Source organism: Carassius carassius, chromosome 50 (genome assembly GCF_963082965.1).
Source record: "Carassius carassius chromosome 50, fCarCar2.1, whole genome shotgun sequence".
Taxonomy (NCBI): domain Eukaryota; kingdom Metazoa; phylum Chordata; class Actinopteri; order Cypriniformes; family Cyprinidae; genus Carassius; species Carassius carassius.
Genome location: NC_081804.1, coordinates 7,487,857 through 7,499,611, shown reverse-complemented (window position 1 = coordinate 7,499,611; position 11,755 = coordinate 7,487,857). Strand labels below are relative to the sequence as shown.

Sequence of the window (11,755 nt, the reverse complement as noted above, 5' to 3'; positions counted from 1 at the left end):
ATTGTCACAAGAAAAAAATGCAGCCCATTTTATTTAAATAAAGGCCGGAGTGCGTAAAAGCAGAGGAAGTGCTCTCAGTTTATTTGTATGTGACAGAGAGGCTAGCATGCAGGATTCAGCCAGCATTGCTGCGGCTACAACACATTAAGACAGACAGAGAGCTGCACTACATATATACAACCTTATGTAAAAACACAACAGCTTGGTTTGTGACATATTTTGCTCCCCTGGAGGACCAAACATGGTAAAATTAGTTCCAAAGACCACCTTTTTTTCTCACTCTGTCTGATATTTAAAGCCAATATGAAATTGATTTTACTTTCATATTTACAAGAAATAAATAATAAATAATTTTCAACAAGAAAAAGTTTTATCCATCAAGAGTTGGCTGGATTGGGAAGAGTTTGGGAACTTGGGAAGAGAGCTTGATGATTTCATTTGAAAAGGAAAGTCGTTTCAGTCATTTATGAGGAAAGAATTCAAAGACATATTATAATCTGGAATAATCTTCACGGATGAATTGTTTGTTTTAAAAAAATGGAGCCGGGATAAAGTACTTATATAAGTACAATAGTACAAAAGTACAAAATTTCTGGATTGGTATATAGTTTTTATGTTTTCGAAATAAGTTTCTTATGTACACCAAGATGTTTATTTGATCAAAACACAGTAAAAATGGTAATATTGTGAAATATATAATTATATTATAATAAAATATAAATTATTATAACTTACAAAAGAGCTGTTTTTCTATATTAATATATTTGAAATAATTTATTCCTCTGTTGGCAAAGCTGAATTTTCAGCAGCCATTACTCCAGTCTTCATTGTCACATGATCCTTCAGAAATGATTCTAATATGCTGATTTGCTGTTGAGAACAGCCTAATATTTAAATAATTTTGCTTAATATATACATGCAATTAAAAGGCATTAAAAACAAGTTTCCTCTTCCAGTGATGTAATGGGGTCATTTATTTTGGTAAACAATACAGTGGGAGGAGACCTGAGTTGGCCTGCCGATATTTACAGAGAACAAACATACTCTCTCTTGCTCGAACACACACAAAACAGCTTGTACCAAACACCCCCAATAAAACAAACTTAAAATATCCATTCTGTGTAGATATAGACATTAGTGAGATCAAGTTAAATTAGCTATGATTTACACACACACACACACTAACACAACAATACTTACAAAAGCACAAAATGTGCAAATGTAATAGGTTTATATATATATATATATACAAAATGTATTATCTGATTCTAAAAACTAGGAGTGAAAATGGCCAATGGGAGTGTGTGTGCGTGTGTGTATCTAAGAGCAATGGGGATCTCGTACGCCATTCCACAAAATTCCCCCGAGCCTGTCTGCCGAGCTGAACGTCTGATTGAGTCGTATCACACTAATCTATCTTGACAACACGCGAGCAGTTGCCATGCACCCCTCCCAGCCCCTAATGCACTTTTTTGTGTGTGAGAGAACGAGAGAAGCCCATCCACCCCTCCATTCCCTTCAGAGAGGATGACGTGGTGTGTGTGCGATTGAATGTATGTGGCAGAATACCTCAGGGTTTATGTGAGGGCTGATTTGTAAAGGAAAGAAAATCAATAGCTGGTCCATAGATGTACTCTGCAGTAATGCTATTTTTCATGTCATAATGTTAAAAAATAAACATAACAATTGCATGTACAGTATTTATGTCTTATACATGTGATTGTCTTAAATATTCACAGGATCATGGGAACTTTAAAACTTAAATATAAAATTCTCATATATGATTAAAATGGTCAAAAACATTGTATAATGTGAAATAAAAAAAGGCTGTAATACAAAAAAAAAAAAAAGCCCACAATTGGAAAAAGCTAGAATAGATGCAGTTTGTGTTGAACTTTTTCCATAGTTATTCTTGCCCTCTTGTCAGGCCTGGTCTAATCCCATCCCGCTCCAGATGGGGTTCAGGGCAGGAGAGAGGACTGTAACCCTGCAGGTGGGTGTGGAGCACGGTTGGGGGATCACTCCCCTTACGCCTCACCTTCTTCTCCACCCCCTCTTCCTAAAATCCTGTTTTTAACACATGACCGGATGCCCTGAATTATTCAACCTTTTCAATATTTCACATGGCCCCCTTTTCCATGTTTGTTGCCCTGGCCTTATGCAATTTTCATGGTAAATAAAATGTTTTTGTCCTACTTTAAAACACAAGTTAGACCAAGCGAAGGATTGGTATCACTGGTGTGGAGACTGTTTTGTATGAAGACTGAAAGGGGATTGTGATAAAGGCATGCAGAGTTTCTCATTAAATTAAACCGGCATCCTCAGGAAAAATTAATAGATAAGATTATTTCTTGCTTCTCACATACACTTTCTAAGACAGTCTAAAGTACACTGCTGGCCAAAAGTTTGAAATAATTCAGATTTTTTTTTAATGCTTCTGAAAGAAGTATCTTATTTTCACCAAGGCTGTATTTATTTGACTGACGATACAGAAAATTAACATTACAATTAACATTAAAATGATTAATTACCCCATTTTTATTTTAGCATCATTACTCCAGTCTTCATTGTCACATAATCCTTCAGAAGTCATAATAATATTCTGATTTGGTTCTTAGTTATTGATCATGTTTATTATTATTTTCAATTTTGTAAATGTTCAATGTTGTTTTACTGCTTAATATGTCTGTGCAAGCAAAATATTAATTTTGCTATACAAATAAATAAATACAAACAAACCTAATTTTTCCCAATTTTGTCTGTGTAGACAAAAAAAAAAAAACTTCATCTACAGCGATATCGTTGACTTGATTGCAAATAAATGCACAGACACTATTTAACTGAACAGAGATGACATTACTGAATCCAATGATGAACTGCCTTTACCATTTTTGCATTATTGACACTGTTTTCCTAATGAATGTTGTTCAGTTGCTTTGACGCAATGTATTTTGTTTAAAGCGCTATATAAATAAAGGTGACATTGACATTGACATTGTGTAGTGTAAATATCTAAATTGTTAATATGACTAAAATACTTGATTCTTATTGGTGAGACGTGGCTTTCTGAGTCCAAATATTTCTATAAAGACAGCTAAACTGTAATATTGATTGTCTGATTGTCAATTATACTTGGAAATAAGCTCAGAATGTCAGCAACATCAATGCTACTACGCTAACCAGATAACTGCATTGTCATTTTGCATGGAGTACTTTGAGACTGAGAGTCAAGGAAAGCGACTGGGTGTGTTGGCTGGTGACCAGCGGGCTCAAGCCACCCCATTCTCCCACTGTTTCCTTCAGAGTCCTGGCTGCCGCTACTCGCCAACCCCCTGACCTTCCATACGGCCCCCGCCCAGGACACCGCGCCTGCCCTGCCATGTGGTTGGCTGTACTCTCCTTTCACACAGGACCCTTATCATCCAGAATGGGGTGGGGGTTGTCAAATTTTCTGAAAACACACACACATTAAAAAAATACAGTAGAAAATATGAGCAAAAAGGTAAATGGAGATGCTGAAACACATTCTGACACAAATGCGGCACCTCATGAGAGAGTTGTTATTAAACTTTCAGGTCAATTGTGTGGTAGAGACTCAACTCAAGGCTTTCAGCAGCATAGTGCAGTACAGCTGATGAAACATTCATGCTCCGAGAGCCATGTTTCTTCTTTTTTCTTTTTGTATGTTCATTATATGTCATCTCAGTTGGGTCAAGATCTCCTATTTCACTAGTAACTCTTACAGCTTATCAGCCTCACATATGAAATTACATAAACAGAACTCCAGAAGTACTAGATTATGAGTTTGCAAAATGAACACCTTCCAAAAAACACTTTTTAAGTTTATATAACCATTTCATGCAGGATGTAACAGGCTTTTAATTATACAGAATTCAAAGTTTGAGAAAATGCAATAACAAAATGAGCTTAAAATGCTTTCAAAACCACTTCTGAACAACACTGACGTTTAGTAAAAATTAACCATTTGAAACCAAATTACTGCAAGTTTAATCTCAAAATGGCGCAGTGCAATGTTTGGACAAATAAAGGCATCTGGTGGGGGCCGCTGTCCCGGGTCCTCAGAGTGTGGCTGGTATAGGGGTTGCCCCTGCCTTCTGCCTATAGAACAAATGTGCCCAAGTTTGGACCCAGGGTTGCCCACAGTCTGCTTGCACCAGCAGCCAAGATTTCCATATGCCCACCCAGCTGACACCGTCTCCAGCACGCTGTGACCCCAATGTACAGTAAGACAGACCAACACTTTTTAGCACATGCCCAGAATGTACACAGGGCCAGAGCATTAGGATACATACATAGACACTCATGCATCAGTGCTGAGAAAACAACAGAACAATCGGAGGTTGCCAAGTAAACATAATTTCAAGTAGTGAAACTATACTACTATTTAGAAACATTATATTTAAGTAAACAACACTGAAGCTATTTAAAGGGGAAATATCTTTCATATTAAATAAATAGCTAATAAATAAATAAAAAGATATTATTTATAATTTTATCAGAGCCATAGTTTTATGGCATAACGTACATAAACATGCTGAATATATAGTTTTAGTTGTAGTTTCCGTTTTAGTGAACTATAACCTTGATTTAGCTCTCATTTAAAATGGATCAAACAAGGTTTTATAGTTAGATACTTAACCTTAACTTCCCTTAAACACACAAAAATGAGATTACATGCATAAAATCAAATGCAAACACAGTATGTATGTAGTTATGCAACCCTTATATCACAGTGTCCATTAAAGGTCAGAGCATTATTATCCACAAAAGAAAAAGGTTACTGATCTCTGAGCAGCTCTCACACTAAATTTACACTGCTTCTGATACATTAACACTTATCAGGAGTTATCCTCCCGTAACAGCCACCGCTGAAGGCTCCCGTTGCATTAATATTTCACAAGATTAATATTTAAACACATCAAATGGAATATGGAAAATAGCACATTGAACAGAACCTCATTAGCCCACAAGAGAGAAGCTAAGTAAGTTTCATTCAAAGTGCCTTTTTATTGTGTGTGAGAGTGAAATGGGAGGGGGTTCGGTTCAGAACACACACACACACACACACACACACACACAAGAAAAGCTACCAACGAGTCTTTTTTAAAACTTAAAGCTTAGTTATGAAAGCTCTGTTCTGGCTAGAAAAGAGTAAAAAAAAATGTATTCTACCCAAATTCTAGGCAAATAAATTTATATATTATATATAATACAAATGAATAATAATAAAAGAAAAATAATAAATGAAAATAACAATAATATATTTACATGCAAACTATATTAATAAACACATTCAAGAGCTCACTATGACATTTGGCAATAACTATCATCTGCCATTTAAAAACTGTATATTTAAAAAAGCACTAAACTAATGCAAAACAACCAATCAACTGTCTAGACTTCCTTTATAAAATGCTGGATGGCTTTCAAAAGCAAGTCACAACTTTTTTGGCACGTCAAGCTTAGGGTAGTGGAAGAGACTTCATGCATACTGAGGAGGAGAGAAGCCAAAAAAGCGTCATGCCGCAAGATCACAAGACTCCCTTTGGCCAGAATCATCAACTGAGCATTCAGTTATTCATATTACAGCATTCAAAGTGCTGCGCACCATTGTGATTTATAATTTCTCTCCACGTATATTGAAGCGAATATGAAAATAGTTTAACTATGCTGTAAAGAGTGTGATCCACAAGACACAACTTTTTTGTTAAACAACAATAAAATAATTGTAGTTATTGTGGATCACACAAGAGTGGTCTTGGACTTCATACTGACAACTAAGCCCCATACTACAAAGGCAAGTCTTTAGGTAACAATGAATAAAAATTAAAATGAAAAATTGGACTGGATACACATATATTAGGCTACAAATATATATATATATATATATATATATATATATATATATATATATATATATATATATATAAAAGACCTGTTTAAAATAAAAAAATAACATAAAAATTCTTTATATTGTGATATTTAATGGAAGTTGTAAAAAAAAAAATTAATACCAAAATCAATCAATATGCATTAATTTATTAATAAATATCTTATTAAAAATTATGTTGTGCAAAAAGGTGATCTGAACTTTAAAGCTAAATTTATATCTTCTGCATAAATCTTTTTCCAGTATTGAGGTTAAAAAAAAACTTATGGTGGGAAAGCCATGATGCCCTATAACGTGTGTTGTTGTGCCAGATCACAGTGGAAAAAAGACTTGCACGTTGTCATATATGACACTCAACAATACTTGTTTGCCTCTGAGCTGCCGGGAAACAGCTTGCTGGCTGCTGCTGATGGCAGACCCTGGAGGCCACCAGATCCCTGAGGTAAAGAGAGGAAAACATTAGTAACAAGATAACAGGGGAGGAGAGGGCTCAGAGAGCTTTATCAAGGCTTCTTCAGGTACCTGGGCCTACTCTCAACTCCTGAACCGGCATCCCAGGGACTGGTGACAGCAACTGGGTGTTACAAATGAAAGTACTAGTGGGGCTGGATATGATGGTGGATTATGATGATGATGATGAGTTTAGTCAATGTATTCATGATTACCATACCAGTTTGCCTTGCTATAAATATAATGCAAACAAACTTAAAGAGTAACAATTAAAGGTCTTTCCCCCCCAAAGTGCTTTGCTCCAGGACAAAATGCATGTAGCTCACTGAATGCCCCTTGTGGGATTCAAACCTATAGCCTTTCGGTTACCAGAAGAGATTGTTTTTATATAACTGTTAATATTTTGTGTAAACTTCTAACAAATTTTGGTTGCACTTTATTTTACAGTACGTGTACTTACATGTACTTATAGTGTACTTACAGTGTATTTATCTAAGAAAGTTCTGGGAATACAAGGTAACTACATGGGGTAGGGTTAGGTTTAGGGGTAGGTTCAGGGTTAGTACCTAGTTATTACATAGTTATTGTAATTACTATAATAAGTACATAGTATGTACATGCTACCAAATTTTGTTTATGTTAGGTTAATTTTGTTTCATTTCAGTTAACAGTGTCTAGATTTAGTCTAACAGTTTAGTTTAGATTACTTGTGTTTTGTCTTTATTTAGCTTGTTTAGTTTATATTTTGGTTTGCTTTTGGGTCTTTAACCTTTTCTTACTGTACGGTTACAATTAACAAAGGTGATTTCAATGGTACCATGGTACAGTGATGGCATCAGATGACAAATGGCAATACCATGATACTGAAATGATCACCTTATTCATGTTCATTCACTATAGTATTTACAGTACTTCAAAGAATACCAGAGTAAAGTGGTACCATGACAGCACATGTCCAGAAAGTTTTGGTATTACCATGTCCAGAAACAAAACTAAATGAAACTAAACGAAATGAAACAAAACAAAATAAAACAAAAAGTAGAGCATGGTGCTTGTAATATTTCAAGTGCATGCGTTCAATTCCAATGGAAATAAAAAAACTTATAAAATGTGTACCTTGAATGCTATGCAAGTCGCTTTGGATAAAAGCATCTGCCAAATTCATTCATGTAAATGTCAAATCAAATAAAATAGGCAATACCATAGTACTTTATGTTAATGTAAGGAATACATAGCCTAATAGTCCAAACAATTATAATGCAAGCAACACCCAAACAGATGTTCTACCCAAACAGATCTACAGAAAAACCATTGATAAGTGCCGTCATTAAGACACCGGGGAAGCTGTTAATAAGTGACTGCCATTCACAACCTGCAAGAGATGCTTAACAAGGGGTGAATTCTGCTGAGACTGTGATGGCTTCATTACACTGGCCTCACTTACGTCTGGAAAATATTAATGATTTAATGAGCGAAGTTAAGAGTTGACACCACTGCAGCACTCCGGTGCTAAATCAGAAATAACGAAAGAGCCATTGAGGGGCTGGATGAGTAACACCTGATCTACCCCATCCCCAATCAGTCTATCCCTCCGTTTATCTGTCTATCCCTCCCTCCTTCTTTAATAAATAGTCCACAGCTGAATCAGGGCAGCACCTTCACCTGCCTCTGCTGCGTTGAACCTTTGTCTATCAAGATACACCCACACACACACTGTGCCTCTGTCACGCTACTCCTACGCTGTATACTTTACATACGCACACACATAGACACTTTTCACCTGGATGATTAGCTATTTGTGTTATACTCTCTGTAAGGGGGGAGAGTGTCTCTCGGGAGTGTGTGGGGGTCTCTCTGTCACAGTAAACCCCTGTCTGTCACACTCACAACCCCAGACGCAAACGTGAACCAGGCACGTGGTAAGAGATGAACATCCCTACACAACTGTCAACAGAAGAAAGTTTCATTTGTACAGGCCTGCCATTGTTTGATAAGATAATGACTGGGGCTGCCGCTATAATCATTTCTCACATTCATCTCTGCTTACGAATAATGAAGGTAAGGCCTGACAGTTCCAGAGATTTGCTAAACAATCATCAACAAGTTTTGAAGTTAATGTTTTGAAATAATTGAGATAATAAACAAAAACACAACTAAGATGGGAAAAATTAATGCTTTACCAATTTGCGTTGATTTGCTTTACCAAGAGATTTTACTCAATATATTATAGGGCAAAAATAAAGGGCTTTTATTTCTTGTTATTATATAGGTTCTTCAGAACAGCATATTTGGTTTCTGGGTTTTTGGGTTCTTCGAAGCTATAGTAGACTTTTGTATTCTAAACAAAGTTTGGGTAACTACAATACACACATACATATATACATATATATATATATTTGTCAGCAAGAATGCATGAATCAAAAGTCTTAACTGGTTTAGGACAGTCTCCCAATCTGGACAGGTTGGTGTCTATTAGCTCTTCCCAAAACCTCAACAAACCAACCTGGTAAACCATCCTAAATCAGACAAGACCAACAAACCAGCTTTTTCCCCCAAAGCTGACTAGGTTGGGAGACCTAGTCAAGAGCAGAAAACCATCTTAGACTGATTTTTAGCAGAAATCACACTAACTAAACACATTTCAGTAATATTTGATGAGTTTAAATTTTACTTAACCTAACATTATGTGAAATATTTTACTAGAAAAATGAGCTTGTGCTAATCTTCTAATAAATGCAATTTGGTGTGATATTTTGTTTTCGAATGCAATAACATTCATACCTTTTTAAAAGTGTATAATACTTTTGTGGACCAACTGTATCCTTGATCATACTGCCTGTCCTCAAATTTCCAGGAAGCCAATAGTGTGCAAATTCCTGTGGCTTTATGCTGTTGGGAAACAAATGAACTAACATCATGAAGTGAAGTGAAGTGAAGTGACATTCAGCCAAGTATGGTGACCCATACTCAGAATTTGTGCTCTGCATTTAACCCATCCGAAGTGCACACACACAGAGCAGTGAACACACACACACTCACTGTGAGCACACACCCAGAGCAGTGGGCAGCCATTTATGCTGCGGCACCCGGGGAGCAGTTGTGGGTTTAGTGCCTTGCTCAAGTCGTGGTATTGAAGGTGGAGAGAGAACTGTACATGCACTCCCCCCACCTACAATTCCTGCCGGCACCGCGACTCGAACTCACAACCTTCCAATTTTGGAGTCCGACTCTCTAACCATTAGGCCACGACTTCCCATGCTAGTTTACTGGGTACTTCTTCCAAGTGTTAACAATTCCTTAGCTTTTATGATCTTAACCAGGCCTATTACACACAAAAGGGCCATAAAACCAAACATTCATTTAAGCACTTTCCTTATTCCTCCAAAGAACCCATCAATTACGGCACTCTTTATCATGTGTTCCATTTTGGGCACAACTTTACAATTTAGCATTGGGGCACCTCTTAAACTTGCTTTCAAAGAACTGTCGAAGAGGCATTTTAACTTTTGACAAATAAACAATGGCACCATCTGAGCCTGCTGCGCTAAACACCGCCCACCAGGCCCGAATTAAATGAGGATAAAAGTGCTCAGGTCCTTTCCACCGCACCATGATTTTAAGGAGGGGAAAGCACACATTTCACACAGTTGCCTTTGTGTGTAATATATTGTATCATGGCCATCCTGCTGGGCGTATTTCATATAGATAATGACAATGGCAATGCGAATATCTACGTGAATGAGTGGGTTAGCTAATTAAGATTATAGCTACCCAGAGAAGTATCTCAGTACAGTTTGTGCCCAGCAAGGCGCTGCCTTCATTGTGGGAAAAGCAGCACCATTTAAACAACAGGGTTCACGTCACCTGGAGAGCAATTGATACCAATTATACCATATCATAAAGTAACCCAATTTAATAGTCAGAGAACCAACATGGGGCATTTGGCTCATTTAGGAGACAACAGCAAAATAATTAATTTCTAGTTAGTGAGCTGTCATTGTGTCATGATGATGAACCCAGATCCTAAATTTAAGGGTCTGACTGTCACAAATACGTAAGGCAGGAGATGAGAGCAATTAAGCAAAACCTGATGCCAGGAAAGGGCAGTAATTAACTGTGTTATCGTCTTTTGCATTACTATTTTAGTTTTAGTAGAGAAAGATGTTTTTAAAAGATGAATATTTTTGAAAATAATCAAATTAAGTAAAAATATTATTAAATATAGATCACGAGACACTAAATACTGCAGTTATTACTGCAATATATTCAGCTTTTCCATCACCTGAATAAATTACATTTTAATATATATTTAAAAAGAGTTGGGTACGACTAACTAACTAAATAAAAATAGAATAAAATAGCAAGTATCCTAATGCTATGTTGTATAAATACTACATTTGACATTTTTTAAAATAAATTAATACTTTTAATTCAGCAAAGTTGCATTAAAACTGATCAAGTGTGACAGTAAAGACATTTGTAAAAGTAACAAAAGATTTCTATTTTGAATAAAATAAAAAAATAACAATAATAAAAAAAAATTGAATGGAACCAATGTTCTAGAAGGGTATAATAAGGTTTTTTTTTTTCACTCTCATTTTTAATCTTATAGAAAGTTTACAATAACCATTAAAAACTGAAATACTGAACATAATTCTTTAGTGGATTCAAATTAAAATGGCTCCATTGTGAACGCCATAATCCACTCTTAATCTGGATCAGGGATCCCAGTGTGTTTTTTCCCCCTCTCCTGAGGCAGCAGTTGCTGTCCATCCCGTGCCTTTGTGTACGTGCCGGCCTCCATAACGTTTTAGCAGGGCTTTGACTGGTTGAACTTTGATCTGATGTCTTCATTGAGGAGAACTGCAGGTTACCAATTCAAGATGCAAATCCTTTACCAGAGCCTATATGCACTTTGTAAAGAGAGAGAGAGAGAGAGAGAGAGAGAGAGAGAGAGAGAGAGAGAGAGAGAGAGAGAGAGTGAGACAGTGTGAAACACTCCACACGCAACCCCCCCCCCTCCAAAACACACTTGCACACACACAATCATGCTCTAATCCACATTGCAATATGGATTAAGGTAGGGGATAACCTTTTCTTAACATGCAAGAAACAGTATGGCAAGGACGAGCCTGGGGTGGGCGGCTGGGGATCTTCTCATAATAAAGCAGTGCGGTATAAAAGCACGCTCTGTGTCAGGCACTTATGAATGGGCCTCAATGCAGCCCCATTCCCAGGCCTGGTGGGGAGGCTTGCCAAAGCCTACCTAGAGCCAACTAAGCGTGAGTAATCCGTCCATGCTCAATGGACGGGGTGAGCACCATTCAACCCTTTCAGAAGTTTAAGAGTTGATCAATTTATTATCTGTGGCGATTAGGGTGCAGGCCCAGTCAC

The 11,755-nt window shown here is 36.8% G+C and overlaps 1 protein-coding gene across 3 annotated transcripts in view; it reads right to left on the bottom strand.

Annotated features, from left to right (window-relative positions):
• Nucleotides 1-1,678: 1,678 nt before the first annotated feature.
• LOC132133424 (dnaJ homolog subfamily C member 24-like) overlaps nucleotides 1,679-11,755 on the bottom strand; it is a 32,606-nt gene continuing 22,529 nt past the window's right edge. The window contains exons 4-5 of one of the 3 annotated variants that reach the window (XM_059546232.1): nucleotides 3,338-3,451; nucleotides 1,679-2,067 (exon numbers count right to left, since the gene is read on the bottom strand). In XM_059546232.1, coding sequence (XP_059402215.1) covers nucleotides 2,060-2,067; nucleotides 3,338-3,451 — 122 coding nt within the window. In that variant the 3' untranslated portion in view covers nucleotides 1,679-2,059. Of the gene's footprint in view, nucleotides 2,068-3,131; nucleotides 3,452-6,103; nucleotides 6,349-11,755 lie in introns of those variants that run through there. The other 2 variants (XM_059546230.1, XM_059546231.1) reach the window with 2 other exon arrangements.